General features: G+C 45.3%; 1 protein-coding gene across 8 annotated transcripts in view; it reads left to right on the top strand.

Moving 5' to 3' along the window:
- The window catches only part of map4k4 (mitogen-activated protein kinase kinase kinase kinase 4), a 158,439-nt gene that overhangs the window by 130,336 nt on the left and 6,474 nt on the right, over positions 1–21,629 (top strand). For 5 of the 8 annotated variants that reach the window (XM_072444196.1, XM_072444201.1, XM_072444197.1 and 2 more), the window contains 4 exons: positions 972–1,160; positions 9,515–9,658; positions 12,059–12,193; positions 21,551–21,629. The exon at positions 21,551–21,629 is cut by the window's right edge and continues 22 nt beyond it. In XM_072444196.1, coding sequence (XP_072300297.1) covers positions 972–1,160; positions 9,515–9,658; positions 12,059–12,193; positions 21,551–21,629 — 547 coding nt within the window. The remainder of the gene's footprint in view (positions 1–971; positions 1,161–9,514; positions 9,659–12,058; positions 12,194–21,550) is intronic. The other 3 variants (XM_072444204.1, XM_072444200.1, XM_072444195.1) reach the window with 1 other exon arrangement.

Raw genomic sequence — 21,629 nt, 5'->3', positions numbered from 1 at the left:
ATATTATGATGTCATTTGGTGGGATTGTACCTGTGATAAATGTATCATAGCTTTACATCATTCAAGCGGAAGTTTGTGAATAAAAGTTGGAGAAATGTAAAACAAAATACAGGAAGTAGAGTTCTAAAAATGAACTGTTCGACATGTCGTTGTAGGGCTAGTGCTACATGTTAAAAATCACACATTTGAACTCAATTAACAGTTCCTAAACCTATAAACCACTAATACTTACCCTAACTTTACCCTAACTGTGGAAGAATATGGTAAAAAAATAAACCTTTGCTAAGAAAATACAAACACATTTGAAACTGGACCAAAAGGCCAAACCTTTATATCAGGGGGTAATGCAAAACCCTAAAGGTTTGGCATTTTCCTCTATATCATCAATACGTAGTTACTATTTTGTAAATTAGACAAGCTTTTGCCCTTGTCTAATTCTACTAAATCTACTGTTACACTCACCCCCCCTCTCCTCCCGTGGTGCCTTTTGGGTAAACCCGGAAAAAAAATCTTTTGAAATGGAAATTATATTTATATTCGTCCGCCTGTTCAATATATTTCATTCAAAAATCCGTAAACCAAGTAATAAAATAACTGCGGCCTAAATGTTAATGAAATCAGTGGTCGTGCACTTTAAGATATTGATTAGCGTAGACTATAATTACATTTTTTTTGTTTTATTTCATTTGTATGATCACCAAGCCTGAAAAGTAAAGTTCATTCAATAATTGTAAATGTAATTCAATACTACAGCCTCTGACTGGACATCTAAAAGAATAAATCCATATCATTATTTATCCATGTTCGTATAAAACAGAAAATGATTTTAGTTGCTTTTGACTTTTATTATTATTCTGTTGCTTTTACTTTATTTTTATATTTGTATTTGATTTCAGTAATGCATGTTTCTAATGTTAGTGTTTGACCCCCACCCCGCCCGCTGTGTCCTGCTTCCTTCATGCCCTCTTAAGCCCTTCCTTTTGACGTCCTAGGCTATGCTAACGATGCGCGGCTAGCGGAGGCGCTGAGGGCCGATGCCTCCCGTAAAGGCTCCGTGGTCAACGTGAACCCGGTGAACACCCGTCCCCAGAGTGACACGCCCGAGATCAGGAAATACAAGAAGAGGTTCAACTCCGAGATCCTGTGCGCAGCGCTGTGGGGTGAGAAGTCCACAAGTACAGCTGAAGTACACCATGAGTACACCCCACACCACAAGTACAGCTGAAGTACACCATGAGTACACCCCACACCACAAGTACAGCTGAAGTACACCATGAGTACACCCCACACCACAAGTACAGCTGAAGTACACCATGAGTACACCCCACACCACAAGTACAGCTGAAGTACACCATGAGTACACCCCACACCACAAGTACAGCTGAAGTACACCATGAGTACACCCCACACCACAAGTACAGCTGAAGTACACCATGAGTACACCCCACACCACAAGTACAGCTGAAGTACACCATGAGTACACCCCACACCACAAGTACAGCTGAAGTACACCATGAGTACACCCCACACCACAAGTACAGCTGAAGTACACCATGAGTACACCCCACACCACAAGTACAGCTGAAGTACACCATGAGTACACCCCACACCACAAGTACAGCTGAAGTACACCATGAGTACACCCCACACCACAAGTACAGCTGAAGTACACCATGAGTACACCCCACACCACAAGTACAGCTGAAGTACACCATGAGTACACCCCACACCACAAGTACAGCTGAAGTACACCATGAGTACACCCCACACCACAAGTACAGCTGAAGTACACCATGAGTACACCCCACACCACAAGTACAGCTGAAGTACACCATGAGTACACCCCACACCACAAGTACAGCTGAAGTACACCATGAGTACACCCCACACCACAAGTACAGCTGAAGTACACCATGAGTACACCCCACACCACAAGTACAGCTGAAGTACACCATGAGTACACCCCACACCACAAGTACAGCTGAAGTACACCATGAGTACACCCCACACCACAAGTACAGCTGAAGTACACCATGAGTACACCCCACACCACAAGTACAGCTGAAGTACACCATGAGTACACCCCACACCACAAGTACAGCTGAAGTACACCATGAGTACACCCCACACCACAAGTACAGCTGAAGTACACCATGAGTACACCCCACACCACAAGTACAGCTGAAGTACACCATGAGTACACCCCACACCACAAGTACAGCTGAAGTACACCATGAGTACACCCCACACCACAAGTACAGCTGAAGTACACCATGAGTACACCCTTACACCACAAGTACAGCTGAAGTACACCATGAGTACACCCCACACCACAAGTACAGCTGAAGTACACCATGAGTACACCCCACACCACAAGTACAGCTGAAGTACACCATGAGTACACCCCAGACCACAAGTACAGCTGAAGTACACCATGAGTACACCCTTACACCACAAGTACAGCTGAAGTACACCATGAGTACACCCTTACACCACAAGTACACCAAGAATACACCCGGAGTACTCCGTTACACCACAAGTACACCAAGGATACACCCGGAGTACTCCCTTACACCACAAGTACACCAAGAATACATCTGGAGTACACCCTTACACCACAAGTACTCCAAGAATACACCCGGAGTACACCCTTACACCACAAGTACACCAAGGATACACCCGGAGTACACCCTTACACCACAAGTACACCAAGAATACACCTGGAGTACACCCTTACACCACAAGTACACCAAGAATACACCTGGAGTACACCCTTACACCACAAGTACACCAAGAATACACCTGGAGTACACCTTTACACCACAAGTACACCAAGAATACACCTGGAGTACACCCTTACACCACAAGTACACCAAGAATACACCTGGAGTACGCCCTTACACCACAAGTACACCAAGAATACACCCTGAGTACTCCGTTACACCACAAGTACACCAAGAATACACCCGGAGTACACGTTACATCACAAGTACACCAAGAATACACTCGGAGTACACGTTACATCACAAGTACACCAAGAATACACCCAGAGTACACCCTTACACCACAAGTACAGCAATAATACACCCGGAGTACACCCTTACACCACAAGTACAGCAAGAATACACCCGGAGTACACCCTTACACCACAAGTACAGCAAGAATACACCCGGAGTACACCCTTACACCACAAGTACAGCAAGAATACACCCGGAGTACACCCTTACACCACAAGTACAGCAAGAATACACCCGGAGTACACCCTTACACCACAAGTACACCAAGAATACACCCGGAGTACACCCTTACACCACAAGTACACCAAGAATACACCCGGAGTACACCCTTACACCACAAGTACACCAAGAATACACCTGGAGTACACCCTTACACCACAAGTACACCAAGAATACACCTGGAGTACACCCTTACACCACAAGTACAGCTGAAGTACACCATGACTACACCCCACACCACAAGTACAGCTGAAGTACACCATGACTACACCCCACACCACAAGTACAGCTGAAGTACACCATGAGTACACCCCACACCACAAGTACAGCTGAAGTACACCATGAGTACACCCCACACCACAAGTACAGCTGAAGTACACCATGAGTACACCCCACACCACAAGTACAGCTGAAGTACACCATGAGTACACCCCACACCACAAGTACAGCTGAAGTACACCATGAGTACACCCCACACCACAAGTACAGCTGAAGTACACCATGAGTACACCCCACACCACAAGTACAGCTGAAGTACACCATGAGTACACCCCACACCACAAGTACAGCTGAAGTACACCATGAGTACACCCCACACCACAAGTACAGCTGAAGTACACCATGAGTACACCCCACACCACAAGTACAGCTGAAGTACACCATGAGTACACCCCACACCACAAGTACAGCTGAAGTACACCATGAGTACACCCCACACCACAAGTACAGCTGAAGTACACCATGAGTACACCCCACACCACAAGTACAGCTGAAGTACACCATGAGTACACCCCACACCACAAGTACAGCTGAAGTACACCATGAGTACACCCCACACCACAAGTACAGCTGAAGTACACCATGAGTACACCCCACACCACAAGTACAGCTGAAGTACACCATGAGTACACCCTTACACCACAAGTACAGCTGAAGTACACCATGAGTACACCCCACACCACAAGTACAGCTGAAGTACACCATGAGTACACCCCACACCACAAGTACAGCTGAAGTACACCATGAGTACACCCCAGACCACAAGTACAGCTGAAGTACACCATGAGTACACCCTTACACCACAAGTACAGCTGAAGTACACCATGAGTACACCCTTACACCACAAGTACACCAAGAATACACCCGGAGTACTCCGTTACACCACAAGTACACCAAGGATAGACCCGGAGTACTCCCTTACACCACAAGTACACCAAGAATACACCTGGAGTACACCCTTACACCACAAGTACTCCAAGAATACACCCGGAGTACACCCTTACACCACAAGTACACCAAGGATACACCCGGAGTACACCCTTACACCACAAGTACACCAAGAATACACCTGGAGTACACCCTTACACCACAAGTACACCAAGAATACACCTGGAGTACACCCTTACACCACAAGTACACCAAGAATACACCTGGAGTACACCTTTACACCACAAGTACACCAAGAATACACCTGGAGTACACCCTTACACCACAAGTACACCAAGAATACACCTGGAGTACGCCCTTACACCACAAGTACACCAAGAATACACCCTGAGTACTCCGTTACACCACAAGTACACCAAGAATACACCCGGAGTACACGTTACATCACAAGTACACCAAGAATACACTCGGAGTACACGTTACATCACAAGTACACCAAGAATACACCCAGAGTACACCCTTACACCACAAGTACAGCAATAATACACCCGGAGTACACCCTTACACCACAAGTACAGCAAGAATACACCCGGAGTACACCCTTACACCACAAGTACAGCAAGAATACACCCGGAGTACACCCTTACACCACAAGTACACCAAGAATACACCCGGAGTACACCCTTACACCACAAGTACACCAAGAATACACCCGGAGTACACCCTTACACCACAAGTACACCAAGAATACACCTGGAGTACACCCTTACACCACAAGTACACCAAGAATACACCTGGAGTACACCCTTACACCACAAGTACACCAAGAATACACCCGGAGTACTCCGTTACACCACAAGTACACCAAGAATACACCTGGAGTACACGTTACATCACAAGTACACCAAGAATACACCCGGAGTACACTGTTACATCACAAGTATAGCAAGAATACACCCAGAGTGCACCCTTACACCACAAGTACACCACAAGTACACCAAGAATACACCCGGAGTACTCCGTTACACCACAAGTACACCAAGAATACACCCGGAGTACACCCTTACACCACAAGTATAGCAAGAATACACCCGGAGTACACCCTTACACCACAAGTACACCAAGAATACACCTGGAGTACACCCTTACACCACAAGTACACCAAGAATACACCTGGAGTACACCTTTACACCACAAGTACACCAAGAATACACCTGGAGTACACCCTTACACCACAAGTACACCAAGAATACACCTGGAGTACGCCCTTACACCACAAGTACACCAAGAATACACCCGGAGTACTCCGTTACACCACAAGTACACCAAGAATACACCCGGAGTACACGTTACATCACAAGTACACCAAGAATACACTCGGAGTACACGTTACATCACAAGTACACCAAGAATACACCCAGAGTACACCCTTACACCACAAGTACAGCAATAATACACCCGGAGTACACCCTTACACCACAAGTACAGCAAGAATACACCCGGAGTACACCCTTACACCACAAGTACACCAAGAATACACCCGGAGTACACCCTTACACCACAAGTACACCAAGAATACACCCGGAGTACACCCTTACACCACAAGTACACCAAGAATACACCTGGAGTACACCCTTACACCACAAGTACACCAAGAATACACCTGGAGTACACCCTTACACCACAAGTACACCAAGAATACACCTGGAGTACACCCTTACACCACAAGTACACCAAGAATACACCCGGAGTACTCCGTTACACCACAAGTACACCAAGAATACACCTGGAGTACACGTTACATCACAAGTACACCAAGAATACACCCGGAGTACACTGTTACATCACAAGTACAGCAAGAATACACCCAGAGTGCACCCCTACACCACAAGTACACCACAAGTACACCAAGAATACACCCGGAGTACTCCGTTACACCACAAGTACACCAAGAATACACCCGGAGTACACCCTTACACCACAAGTATAGCAAGAATACACCCGGAGTACACCCTTACACCACAAGTACACCAAGAATACACCTGGAGTACACCCTTACACCACAAGTACACCAAGAATACACCTGGAGTACACCTTTACACCACAAGTACACCAAGAATACACCTGGAGTACACCCTTACACCACAAGTACACCAAGAATACACCTGGAGTACACCCTTACACCACAAGTACACCAAGAATACACCCGGAGTACTCCGTTACACCACAAGTACACCAAGAATACACCCGGAGTACACGTTACATCACAAGTACACCAAGAATACACTCGAGTACACCCTTACACCACAAGTACAGCAAGAATACACCCAGAGTACACCCTTACACCACAAGTACAGCAAGAATACACCCGGAGTACACCCTTACACCACAAGTACAGCAAGAATACACCCGGAGTACACCCTTACACCACAAGTACACCAAGAATACACCCGGAGTACACCCTTACACCACAAGTACACCAAGAATACACCATGAGTACACCCTTACACCACAAGTACACCAAGAATACACCCGGAGTACACCCTTACACCACAAGTACACCAAGAATACACCTGGAGTACACCCTTACACCACAAGTACACCAAGAATACACCCGGAGTACTCCGTTACACCACAAGTACACCAAGAATACACCTGGAGTACACCCTTACACCACAAGTACACCAAGAATACACCCGGAGTACACCGTTACATCACAAGTACAGCAAGAATACACCCGGAGTACACCCTTACACCACAAGTACACCAAGAATACACCCGGAGTACTCCGTTACACCACAAGTACACCAAGAATACACCATGAGTACACCCTTACACCACAAGTACAGCTGAAGTACACCATGAGTACACCCTTACACCACAAGTACAGCAAGAATACATCCGGAGTACACCCTTACACCACAAGTACACCAAGAATATACCCGGAGTACACCCTTACACCACAAGTACACCAAGAATACACCTGCAGTACACGTTACACCACAAGCACACCAAGAATACACTTAGAGTACACCCTTACACCACAAGTACACCAGAATACACCTGGAGTACACCCTTACACCACAAGCACACCAAGAATACACCTGCAGTACACGTTACACCACAAGCACACCAAGAATACACTTAGAGTACACCCTTACACCACAAGTACAGCTGAAGTACACCCGGAGTACACCCTTACACCACAAGTACACCAAGAATACACCTGGAGTACACCGTTACACCACAAGTACACCAAGAATACACCATGAGTACAACCTTACACCACAAGTACACCAAGAATACACCATGAGTACAACCTTACACCACAAGTACACACCAGGGGTACACACCAGGAGTACACTACAAGTACACCAAGAGAACACCCTTTTAGCAGTAGTAACTTGCCCTAGTGCTCGCCCTCTGATCCTTAGGTCGGCGGTTAAATACTGCCGGTGTGTCCTTGGGCAAGACACTTAACCCTTCCCCAGTGTCTGCAGTGTCTACCTTGAGTTACATAGTGCATCTTGAAGAGAAAATGTTAAAGCTCAGTTTGAATATCAACACAAACAAGAAAAATACAAATCCAGTTGTGTTGGGACATCTGGGCTGGTGGAGGAGGAAGTGTGAAAGAGGAAGGAACATATGTCCTTCCACCTGAGAAAGCCCCTCAGTCTCACTCACTTACACTACTTTAGGCTGGAAGTGTACACACAGCGAATACACAATTATAATGTGTATATCGCCTCTGGTACAGAACCTGCTACAGCGGCTTTGGAGACAAACCATTAACATGTTTAAAGTTAATGACATTTCAGAATGATAAAAAATGTGCTTCAATAAAATGTGGTGGAATCTAACTGTTTTCACCTTTACTTTAATCGTCGGCAAAATTTGTGTTCTACATATTTTTGTGATGGTCTTTTTCCTAATGCCAGAAGTACAGTCGGGTTTGAGGCCTGAACACATTGTTCTGAAATTGAGTGGGACGATGATGTGCCACAACTACAACTGAATCTTTTTCTACTTCATTTCACTCATTATTTCTGCAATAATAAGCATCACCTTGTAAAATAGTGAGAGCTTTGACAAGACGTTATGAAAAAACACATTCTTCTTTCCAGACATGTGACTGTGTGTTCCTCTGTTGTGAAGTACAAATACTTTCCCATTCCCCCCCAATTTTTTCCATCAAAACAAAGCTAACTCTTTCCCATATAATTTCTATATATTTAGTAGATTGGCTGTGCAGATGTTTTATGCATTTAAATACTTTAGGTATTATTCCCCTTGAAAAGTCAGTTTAAGTCAGAGGTTTATACTTTGTTTATAATAACTCCTTATTTGTAAATGCTTATAAAAGTCTTGTTTCTCCAAGCCAAAGGATTCCTTCTACAAATCAAAACGTTTCATTTGATTATCTCTTTCAATCTGGTGAAAAACCTTTAGACCTTTTGTAATCCAGACCTTGAATCTCAGGTCAGTATTATTTGGTACAAAACCTTGGACATGCCTTTCATAATTTTAATATATTTGTTCAGTTTGTAAGTTTTTATAGCTCCTTCCATGTTGTAAGCACAGATTTGACCCAGGGATTCTTAATTTCCTCCGAATGACTGAGACCACTAAGGCCTGAACAGGACCTGGCTCTGGCTCAGACCGGCTGGGACTGCGGCCCTTTGCTCTATATCACTACTGATCATACTTATAGAATACACTATTATTTTAGTTCAAAACAGTGTATTATATGTATATTATTATATTTACATTTTTGGTTGCAATATAGGAGATCATCATCATATTCTGAAACAGCAGAAATGCTGTGCCTCTGACATTTGTATTAGTTCTTCCAGAAGAAAAAACATTGTGACATTGTGTCTTAACGACACATTTATGTGTAAGAGCTTCATGAATGAAGCTTTTATGAATGAATACTTTTGAAACACATTTTGAACCAATTGTTGACTATGTTAAATGTTTTATGATGTCTCTCTGTTTTAAAATAGAATAATACTGTATGACTGTCCCTCTCTTTGACTGTTCCTTTCTGTGACCTCTGCTCCTGTCGGCTCCTGTCTGCTCCTGTCTGCTCCTGTCGGCTCCTGCCACAGGGGTGAACCTGCTGGTGGGCACAGAGAGCGGCCTCATGCTCCTGGACCGCAGTGGACAGGGCAAAGTTTACCCCCTGATCAGCCGCAGGCGCTTCCAGCAGATGGACGTGTTAGAGGGGCTCAACGTGCTGGTCACTATATCAGGTACTACTACTACTACTACTACTACTACTACTACTACTACTACTACTACTACTATTACTATTACTATTACTATTACTATTACTATTACTACTACTACTACTACTACTACTACTACTACTACTACTACTACTACTATTACTATTACTATTACTATTACTATTACTATTACTATTACTACTACTACTACTACTACTACTACTACTACTACTACTACTATTACTATTACTATTACTATTACTATTACTATTAAGATATAAGATAAGATATATCTTATATCTTATAGTAGTGCTGCTGCTACTACTGGCCTGTTCAGAATGGCACGCAGCCTTGTCCTGGTATAAATGTAAAATATTTTTACACAAATACAGACAAACTTTAACGTTTAAATACAGTTTCGCAAAATGGCATATAACAGTAATGTGTTACTTTCACATAGTATTATGTGTACAAACCAATGTGAGTTATACGTTTGTATTGATTTGCTTTTGATATCTGATTCTGAACCTTCTGTTTTAGTGCTTTAGACTTAACATCAGCATTGATGCTGTGGCTCTGCTCAGAGCCACATGTGGGCGTCAGAGGCACTGCACGCTTCAGTCCAGACAGAACCTTTTCTGTAAAGCCAGGGCAGTTCTCCTCAAGTGTATCAGGTTTAAAGTGTGCGGGGCCCAAATAAGTATATTGGGCCCGGTTCTTTTCAACCTTTATGCTTCCTTTGGGATCCATATTCCATATTCCATATTCCATGTACTGATGATGTGCACATGCCTATCCAAACTAGCAGCTCTGTAAAAGCTCTTGTTGATTGTTTGACAGAGGTTCAGGGATGAATGCTGATAAATATCCTCAACTTAAACTTAGTTCATTTTAAAAGTCCTTCTCTAGGAACCTTGGTGCTGTTGTTGACAGCAGTTTTAAATGATTAACACATTAATGCCATCCTCAAATCAAGTTTGTATCACTTAAAGGTTCTCATTTTGAAAGGGCCATCCAAGCAGAGTGCAGGGGCCACATCAGAGTGCAGGGGCCACATCAGAGTGCAGGGGCCACATCACTCCTGTTCTTAAATCCCGGACTGGCTCCCTTTTAAAACATTGCTAACATTTTTAGCAATGTTTTAAAAGCACATTTTAGAGCCACACGTGCAGCTTTATTTTGGAACTGTTGATTCATGGTGGATGCACGTAACTATGACCATTGAGAAGTGTTTCTTAACATGTGGTCGCATGTTGCCATGGTGACACGTCAGTACGGTTGTAGTGTTGATACACGAGTGACGTCTCTAGTGGGTGTCTCAACATCAGTGGTGACACGCAGGTGCAGAGTGTCCTCATGGAGCTGTGGACAGACTCGAGACTAAAGGTCACTCCTTAGATCCAGGTGCTCTGCATTCACTTCTCACGTGGAGGGTGTGTCACCTGCTTGAGAGGTTATTGCCAGTATAACATTAATGATCATTAAGCGACAGGTCAGATCTGTGGAAAGGCGACCGAGTTACAGTTAAGAATATCTTGTTAGGTCATTTCTTTAAAAAACCTGTAATTAAATGCATGTTAAACCCTTTGGAGCATTCCAGGCCAAAAACATTTCCTTGGAGAAAAGAAGGTCCCTTATGTTCCACAAGAAAAGTGACGTGGTTTTCCTTTAAGAAGCAAACAGGTTTAAGCATTACTGCATGCTAAGAAGGGCTGCAACTCATTATTTGAATAGTTGACTAGTCAAAATTATTATTTTTGTGTATTGAGCACTTTTAAATACATTATCAAGCAAATAAAGGTTGAAATATGGTGAAGGCTTCAATATAGAGAATATTTATGAATAAAGTACTAACAAAATCTGGCATTTTTAATTATTTTTTCACATTTTGATTAAATAATACCTGTCTAAAAAATATGTGTTTTAGAGTCTGTATAGTCCAGATAATGATACCATGATCAAAATATGGTCGTAGCCCAAGTATTCAGCGACATTATTGCTCCATAGGAACGGCTCAGGGAACTTCCTGATGAGACTCAAGCCAAATGTTGCACCAGAAGCACCAGCTGCACTTCCAAGTCACGTTTCAAACACCTTTGTTTTGTGTTTTTTACTTTTGAACTTTAGAAAAAGTGATAATTGGATTGGAGAATGATCCGTGGCAAATTAATATGATATATGATGTATTTCTAAAATGAACCTAAATTGGACCTTTAGAGACCTTTTGTTATTATCAGCCCAGGGTTAGACACAGACATGAGTGTTCACACAGGACTGTATTTACCTCAGGACCATTCAGTTTGCTGAAATACATACTAAAATTCATAGACAACGTTCGTAATGATTACAATTTACCAGAGGTCTCTTGGATAATGACCTGGAAATGTTCTTAACGAGCCCGTCTAATCAGCGTGTGTTTTCCAGGTAAGAAGAACAAGCTTCGTGTGTACTACCTGTCGTGGCTGAGGAACAAGATCCTCCACAACGACCCCGAGGTGGAGAAGAAGCAGGGCTGGACCACCGTGGGCGACCTGGAGGGCTGCGTGCACTACAATGTCGGTGAGGACAGGCCCAGGTGGAGACGGGGACATGGGGAGACGGGGACACAGTGGTAGAGCTGTTTCCCTCAGATAGAGGCAATAGTAAAGAAAATCATGAGCAGTAATTATACTTCTAGACAGGTATTTTTGTCTTGATACAGAAATGTCTCTGGTGAAGTTTTCACACATTTTGTAAAGTCATTAAGTTGCTTTCAGTGACGCCGCAGCTCACTGTCCACTGCAGCTCACTGTCCACTGCAGCTCGCTGTCCACTGCAGCTCGCTGTCCACTGCAGCTCGCTGTCCACTGCAGCTCGCTGTCCACTGCAGCTCGCTGTCCACTGCAGCTCACTGTCCACTGCAGCTCACTGTCCTCTGCAGCTCACTGTCCTCTGCAGCTCACTGTCCACTGCAGCTCGCTGTCCACTGCAGCTCGCTGTCCACTGCAGCTCGCTGTCCACTGCAGCTCGCTGTCCACTGCAGCTCGCTGTCCACTGCAGCTCGCTGTCCACTGCAACTCGCTGTCCACTGCAGCTCGCTGTCCACTGCCTGATCGGTCAGGATGTATTACTTTTAGTGCAACTTGGCAAAAGTTCCAGAGCTACAATATCTGGCTTAAAGCTGCTCGAAGTAAATATTCGAGTATCCACCACATCCTTATCTTACATTTAATTATTTTGTGACATTCTTTATAATTTGGTGCAATATTATGAGTAAGATTAAACAAAAAAATATACCCTTTAACTTGGGTGGCCCCCTAGAAACTATTTTTTATATTGTCACTGTATATTTGAGCATTAAAAACAGCTTTAGTTTAATACTGTACTATGGAACATCCCCAGCAAATCAACAACATCTCCAGAAAGCCAGAAAATTTACAAGCCAGAAAAATGACATAGTGCACCTTTAATAGAGTCAAATGATATACATAGTAGTGACGAGGTCATCATTTTGCACATTCCAATCCAAAATGCAAACTTGGAAAAGTCTTAGTCAATAGTCGAGCTCCTGTAAAATCACAGGCTCTTGCTTTAGTCTGTGCAGCGTGAGACACGTGTGGAACCCCTGGGTTGTGAAAGACGTGTGGACAGGACAATAGACATGTCCTGTGTCCTCGCTCAGAACACAATGTCCTCACAGCACAGCTTCCTGTTGGATCCTCCTCTGCTCTTTCACACTCACTGCTCATTTATCAGGTGGAATGAACATGTGCCAATGTGTGCCAATGTGTGCCATTGTGTGCCAATGTGTGCCATTGTGTGCCATTGTGTGCCATTGTGTGCCATTGTGTGCCAATGTGTGCCAATGTGTACCAATGTGTGCCAATGTGTGCCATTGTGTGCCAATGTGTGCCAATGTGTACCATTGTGTGCCATTGTGTGCCATTGTGTGCCAATGTGTGCCATTGTGTGCCATTGTGTGCCATTGTGTGCCATTGTGTGCCAATGTGTGCCAATGTGTGCCATTGTGTGCCAATGTGTGCCATTGTGTGCCATTGTGTGCCATTGTGTGCCATTGTGTGCCAATGTGTGCCAATGTGTACCAATGTGTGCCAATGTGTGCCATTGTGTGCCAATGTGTGCCAATGTGTACCACAGCAGAACTTACTAAATATTGATTTAGACCTCACAGAATTACCTTAAAATCACTGTGTGGAAACACGTGATTGACAGTTAGCGACGCATCGTTTCAGACTCACAATATGCGACGTGTCCTTCTCTAGTGTCTATTAAACATGAAGAATAAAGATGTTTTGTTCTGTTGTGGACCAAGGACTTGATATTCAGACTAGTATTAAGTAGAGCTGGGTTTCGATTCAAATTTCAAGAATCGATTCGATTCCGATTTTTACGTTTCAAAATCGTTTTTTTCCGATTTCTCAAATCCCATCCGATTCGCTCCGATTTCGATCCGATTTTTATTTGATCCGGGGGTTAATGTTATTAAAAATGAAAAATGTATTTGAACGTTTCCTTCATAATAATCCAGGAGTCCTGAATTATCTTTCTTGAAGGTAGATTGATGTTCACTGAGGGAAATGTAGAAAATAATTTTGATTTAAAAAAAAAAAAAAAAATTGAATCTTTGGACGTACGAATCGACAATTGGTCATTAATATGCGAATCAATTAAAAATCGGAAAATCGATTATTTCAACCCAGCTCTAGTGTTAAGTGGCGTTTAAGTGACTTGAACATGACTTAACCACAGCTCCAACATGCACAGTGAAGAAGAAGAATCATAAATATAGCCGCAAGCGGCAATGATCAGCCCTCGCCACGCCGCAAGAGGAGAGGGCGCTAACGCGCCCCAATTGTCCTTTTATTACACCTACTGCTGAATCTGTGACGCTGTCACATCTTCTCCCCTTTGTTTTACCATCAAAAAGCAATTTTGTTTTGAATTCTTGGCAAAATGTGCGGCTTTGCCGCATTTTTGAATAAAAATGTGGATAACTTTTGATGGTCCTGAAGATGAGTCTCACCAAATTTCAGGTTAATAGGGCTAACGCCCTGAGGGGGAGGAGTTTGTGAAAGTCTAAAGTGTAAACATGTTCTGGCGATTTCCCCATTGGAATAACATGGGAGGTTTCTGTCATCGCTACGGCAACGCCATAACAATTATGACATGGGTCTCATTGACTTTTTTGATCGAGATGCCAAAATTGAATTTTGTGTCAAATCTCGTAAAATTTTGCAAAACTTTAACCTCCATATAAAATCTGTAGGGGGCGCTGTGGCGCCAAATTAACGTATTTCCCTTCAAGTAGGTTTAGGGCAAAGAGTTTAACAACTGATTCTAATTTGACGCAATTCGGACTTTATCTGCGCAAACGGCAGCAAATTAAAAATTTGGGAAATTTCTGAAATTCTAGCTAAAGTTTGCGGCTTCGCCGCTCAGAGACCGTGACAGGGTCAATGTAATTTGAATAACTTTTGATGTCCCACTCCTCAGTAGCATTTTCACCAAATTTCAGCTTTTTAGGACCAACGCCCTGAGAGGAGTTTGTAAAAGTACGACGTTTGGAAAAACTCCGAAGTCATGTTTAGCCATTTTAGAACCAAAATGGCCGACATTTGGTTGGGCGGACGGTGTTGCCACAATAATATTTCGCGGTCGTCATCTCCATATAAAGATAAGATAAGATACGATAAGATATTCCTTTACTGTCCCACATGGGGAAATTTCATTGTTGCAACGCAGGTAGATACAGAAGAAAAGAACAGATCGCTTATAGGAAATCTGAAAAACACTTTCAGTAGAAGATCTCCTATAAACAAAAACTCCCATAGACAAATACATAAATACCATTTCATGTGATCACGACAGTAATTGCACATGAATATGTGTCACGACGGCACATAGATTGCACATGAATTTCACAGTAATTGCACATATGACAGAATTGCACATGGTTAGGTCAGTATTGCGAGTGTTCAGGACTAACAGTGTTTGTTATAAAGTCTGACAGCAGCAGAAGGAAAGACCTGCGAAATGTTTCCTTCACACAGCGAGGGTGGATCAGTCTCTCACTGAAGCTGCTCTCCAGAGCAGACAAAGTGTCCTGCAGAGGGTGGCACTCATGGTCCAGCATAGATGTGAATCTAGCCAGGACCCAGGAGTCCAGAGTACAGCCCAGGACGGAGCTGGACTTCTTGATGACTCTGTCCAGCCTCTTCCTCTCCCTCTCTGTGATGCTGCTGCTCCAGCAGGCCACACCGTACAGGAGCTGATGCCACCACAGAGTCGTAGAAGGTCTTCAGGAGTGGCCCTGTCACTCCAAAAGACCTGAGTCTCCTCAGGAGGTAGAGCCGACTCTGGCTCTTCCTGTACAGTGCGTCTGTGTTGTGAGTCCAGTCCAGTTTGTGGTTCAGATGAACACCAGGTACTTGTATGAGTCCACTCTCTCAATGTCCCGTCCCTGGATGTTCACTGGTGAGGGGGCAGTGGGGTGGCGTCTGCGGAAGTCCACCACCATCTCCTTGATCTTCCCCGCGTTGATGAGGAGGTGGTTCCGCTGACACCAGTCCACAAAGTCCTGCTCCAGTCCTCTGTACTCCGCATCATCGTCGTCCGTGATGAGTCCGATGATCATCAAATCATCAAATCAATTTATTTTTGTAAGGCCCAAAATCACAACAACAGTTGCCTCTGAGGGCCACAGGGAGAAATGAATCAACAATGTCTGTGGTGGCGATGAAGTCAGACAATGTCTGTGGTGGCGAGGGACGATGTCCCAGGGTCCTCTGTCCTTAGACTCTCCTTCTCGGCCAGGAAAAACTACAAAAAAAACCTCTTTGGGAAAAAAGCGTAGAAACCTGGAGGAGTTCCAGTGAAGGAGAGATCCGACTCTCACAGACGGACAGACGAACACGAGGAGACTGGAGCTGGACCCACTCTTCAGGCAGATGAGGGACCGTCTGAGTCGAGCTGGACCCACTCTTCAGGCAGAAGAGGGACCGTCTGAGTCGAGCTGGACCCACTCTTCAGGCAGAAGAGGGACCGTCTGAGTCGAGCTGGACCCACTCTTCAGGCAGAAGAGGGACCGTCTGAGTCGAGCTGGACCCACTCTTCAGGCAGAAGAGGGACCGTCTGAGTCGAGCTGGACCCACTCTTCAGGCAGAAGAGGGACCGTCTGAGTCGAGCTGGACCCACTCTTCAGGCAGAAGAGGGACCGTCTGAGGCGAGCTGGACCCACTCTTCAGGCAGAAGAGGGACCGTCTGAGTCGAGCTGGACCCACTCTTCAGGCAGAAGAGGGACCGTCTGAGTCGAGCTGGACCCACTCTTCAGGCAGAAGAGGGACCGTCGGAGGCGAGCTGGACCCACTCTTCAGGCAGATGAGGGACCGTCGGAGGCGAGCTGGACCCACTCTTCAGGCAGAAGAGGGACCGACTGAGGCGAACTGGAGCCACTCTTCAGGCAGATGAGGGACCGTCCACACAGGGCAGGGACTACTTCACCAGGGGAGGGGCATCTGGGTCCACAGGTCCTCAGGAGTGAGAGAAAGAAAAGAAGGCGGTGAACAGTTTGCAAGTGGAATCAAAAAATAAATATTGTTTGATAGCATAAGTAGTCAGAAGAAGAAGAGGATAGTGCTCAAGCTGTCATACTTCCCCCAGCATAGTTACTCCTAGGGCAGCGTAGCTGAGGGTTTATCTTTATGTTCCTAACTACTCTGACCATAAGCGATTTCGAAGAGGAACGTTTTAAGCCTGGACTTAAATGAAGAGACTGTGTCAGCATATTTAACATGGGTCGGGAGCTGATTCCATAACACAGGAGCTTGGTAGCTAAACGCTCTACCTCCTACAGTACTTTTAGAGACTCTTGGCACCACCAGAAGGCCGGCATTCTGAGAGCGAAGAGCTCTGTTTGGATGATATGGTTCTATAGCATCTTTGAGGTAGGATGGGGCCATGTCATTTATGGCTTTGTAGGTCAAGAGTAGAATTTTGAATTTGATTCTGGACTCGACGGGGAGCCAGTGAAGAGACTTCAGCACTGGCGTAATGTGCTCTCTTCTTTTTGTTCCTGTTAGTGATCTTGCTGCTGCATTTTGAACCAGTTGAAAGCTTTTTATGGAGCTTTTAGGACACGCTGCAAGCAGGGAGTTACAGTAGTCTAATCTAGTCGTTACAAATGCATGGATAAGTTTTTCGGCATCACTTTTAGGCAGGATTCTTCTGATTTTGGCTCTTGTTGCGCAAATGGAAATAGGCTGTTTTACAAGCTTGATTTATATGAGCTTTAAATGAGAGCTCCTGGTCAAATAAGACTCCAAGGTTTCTTACAGTAGAACTGGAGGCTACACTGACATTGTCCAGTGTGACTATCTGCTCAGATAGAGCGTCTCGTAGATGCTTAGGGCCAAGCACAATGACCTCGGTTTTTTCAGGGTTAAGAAGCAGGTAGTTTAGTGTCATCCAGGTTTTTATCTCCTTCACACAAGTACTAAGTCTGTCTACTTGATCGCTCTGATCAGGTTTCATTGATAAATACAGCTGAGTGTCGTCTGCATAGCAGTGGAAGTTAATGTCATGCTTTCTGATAATGTTGCCTAATGGTAGCATATAAAGAGTAAACAGAATTGGACCGAGTACCGAACCCTGTGGCACACCGTAAATTACTTTAGAGCTTGGTGAGGAGCTCTGGTTTACATTAACAAATTGGAACCTATCAGATAGATAGGATTTAAACCAGCTGAGGGCTGTTCCTCCAACACCTACATCACATTCTAACCTCTGCAGTAGAATGTTGTGGTCAATGGTGTCAAACGCTGCGCTGAGGTCCAACAGAACCAGGATTGAGACCAGTCCATCGTCAGCGGCTAATAACAAATCATTTGTGACTTTAACTAGTGCAGTTTCAGTGCTGTGGTGGGCTCTGAACCCTGACTGGAAAACTTCAAATAAGTTATTGTCCTGCAGGTGGCGACAAAGCTGTTTTACTACAACTTTTTCAAGGATTTTAGAGACGAAGGGAAGATTTGAAATAGGTCTGTAGTTTACCAATAGGTCGGGATCTAGATTAGGCTTTTTCAGAAGAGGTTTAATGACTGCATGTTTGAAGGACTGTGGAACATAGCCACTTTCGAGTGAAGTATTTATTATATTAAGAATAGAGTCTATAATTAGGGGAAGAATGTCTTTGAGGAGTCTGCTTGGAATGGGGTCTAGGACACAAGTTGAGCTTTTAGAGGACATAATGGCTGAAGTTATCTCTGCTTGATCAACAGCTGTGAACCTTTCTAGGTTTACAGGTGGATTTATATGGGACGTTAGATTTACAGCTTGGGCTAGTTCAGGGCTAATAGCGGGGGTAATTTCATCTAATTTATCTCTGATTGTTTTTATTTTATTATTAAAAAATAGGAGGAAATCATCAGAGCTAAGTGTAGCTGGGATTGAGGGCTCTACTGCACTGTGACAGTTTGTTAGCCTAGCTACAGTGCTGAAAAGGAATTTAGGCAGAATCGTCAGAGAACTTCTGCAGGACACAGCTGTCCGTGTCATGTCTGAAGTCTGCAGTGTAAAGGGTGAAGAGAAAGGGCGCGAGGACAGTGCCCTGGGGCGCCCCCACACTGCAAGTCCGAGTGTCAGACACACAGTCCCGGGCGCTCACAAACTGGGGTCGGTCCGTGAGGTAGTCCAGGATCCACTCTGCCAGGTCATACTCCACACCAGCCGTCTCCAGCTTGTCCCTCAGGAGCAGCGGCTGATGGTGTTGAAGGTGCTGGAGAGATCGAAGAACAGTATCCTTTCAGAGCTGCCAGGCTTTTCCAGGTGAGAGAGAGAGCGGTGCAGCAGGGAGATGACGGCGTCCTCCACTCCGATGCCAGGCCGGTGTGCAAACTGCAGCGGGTCCATGGCTGAGCTCACGGTGGAGCGGAGGTGGTCCAGGACCAGCCGCTCCAGTGTCTTCATCAGGTGGGACGTGAGAGCCACCGGCCTGAAGCTGTTGAGGTCTTTGGGGCGCGGTGTCTTGGGCACAGGTACCAGACAGGAGGTCTTCCAGACCTGTGGTACCACCCTCAACTTCAGGCTCATGTTGAAAACATGCTCCATAACTCCACACAGTTCATCTGCAGGACTTAAGGAGCCTGGGGCTGATGCCGTCAGGTCCTGCTGCCTTCCTCACTTTAATCCTCTTCAGCTCACTCCTCACCTGTGCTGCTGTGACAGTCAGTGGATGGCAGGGGGACTGTGTGCTGGGGGGATGGGTGAGTCCAGGCGAAGTGGGGAGCTGATGGTCCGGAGCAGAGAAGTGAAGCTGTGCAGGGGGAGGGACGGGTGACCGATCAAATCTCAAGAAATGAACATTTAAATCATTCACCCACTGTAGATCCCCCTCTGTCTGGGCAGGGGGGATTTTGAAGCCCGAGGTGGTTTTCAGGCTCCTCCACACTCCCTGAATGTTCTTCTGCTGCAGCTGCTCCTCCATCCTCCTCTTGTAGCCGGCCTCAGCCTGCCTGATCTTCCTCCTCAGCTCCTTCTGCACAGTCCTCAGCTCCTCCTTGTTCCCTGACCTGAAGGCTCTCTTCGTCTCCTTCAGCAGAGCCTTCAGTTCACGGTTAATCCATGGCTTGTTGTTTGGAAAACACTGCACCGTCCGGGAGGGAACAGTGTTCTCAAAACAGAAGTTGATGTAGTCCGTGATGCACTCTGTGATGGTGTTGATGTCCTTCCCATGTGGGCCGTAGAGCTCAGTCCAGACAGTGGTGCTGAAGCAGTCCCTCAGAGCCTCCTCGCTCTCAGCAGATCACCTCCTCACCTCACGGGACACCACAGGCTGCCTGCGCACGATGGGTTCATACACAGGCCTCAGATGTACAAGGTTGTGGTCCGAGCTGCCCAGGGGAGGGAGGGGGGAAGAAGAATAAGCCTCCTTGGTGTTGGCAAAAAACAAGTTCAATGTTCTATTGTCTCTGGTGGGGCAGGTAACATACTGGGTGTATGTTGGTAGAACAGAAGAGGGAGAAGTGTGGTTAAAGTCACCAGAGACGAGGAAGAGAGCCTGTGGATGCTGTGTTTGCAGCCTACAAGTGCAGGAGAGCAGTGCTTCACAAGCATTATCGGCATTGGCAGACGGGGCCACATAGACTGCGATCAAAATCACGTGAGAACTCCCGGGGCAGATAATATGGCCTCATGCCAATAGCCAATAGTTCAATATCCTTGTTACATAGCTGCTGCTTCACTGTGTAGTGTTCAGGTTTGCACCAGCTCGTGCTCACATACACCGCCAGACCTCCACCTCTTTTCTTCAGACCTCCACCTCTTTTCTTCCCACATTCTCTCGTTCTGTCCGCCCGCAGCAGATGAAAATTGTCCAAACCTACAATAGAGTCTGGCATTTCTGCTGTTAACCAGGTCTCTGTGAAAATCAAGACGCTGCCGTCCCTATAAATCCTCTGGGACCGCATGAGGCTCGCTATTTCCGTCATTTTATTTTGAAGGGACCTCACATTACCCATGACTACAGTGGGAACCGGCTTCCTGTTTCCTCCTCTCTTCTCTCGGAGTTTACGTTAAACGCTTGTTTAGTGCGCACTTCTGCACGGGCTTCGCCCGTTTACAACAGTAATGTTCCATTTTCCTACTCCACATTAGTCTGCACGGGGCGTGAGGAGGAGGAGTTAGTGAGTGTTTGGAAGTGGGCGAGCGCTTCGCCTTACGACCTTACGGGACTAATGTGCCTCTCGCAGCTTGTGGCGCTCGGGCCTAATAATAACCAGGCCTTGGATTTATATAACACCTTTCAAGACCCTCAGAGCTCTTTATTCACTTCTTCTTCTTCTTCTTCTTCTTCTTCTTCTTCTTCTTCTTCTTCTTCTTCTTCTTCTTCTTCTTCTTCTTCTTCTTCTTCTTCTTCTTCAGTGAAGTACGAGAGGATCAAGTTCCTGGTTCTGGCTCTGAAGAACTCTGTGGAGGTTTACGCCTGGGCCCCTAAACCCTA

Source organism: Eucyclogobius newberryi, unplaced genomic scaffold (genome assembly GCF_026437365.1).
Source record: "Eucyclogobius newberryi isolate DKJ021-1_F unplaced genomic scaffold, fEucNew1.0.hap1 SCAF_14, whole genome shotgun sequence".
NCBI classification, from domain to species: Eukaryota; Metazoa; Chordata; class Actinopteri; order Gobiiformes; family Gobiidae; genus Eucyclogobius; species Eucyclogobius newberryi.
This window is presented reverse-complemented; position numbering and strand designations above follow the sequence as displayed.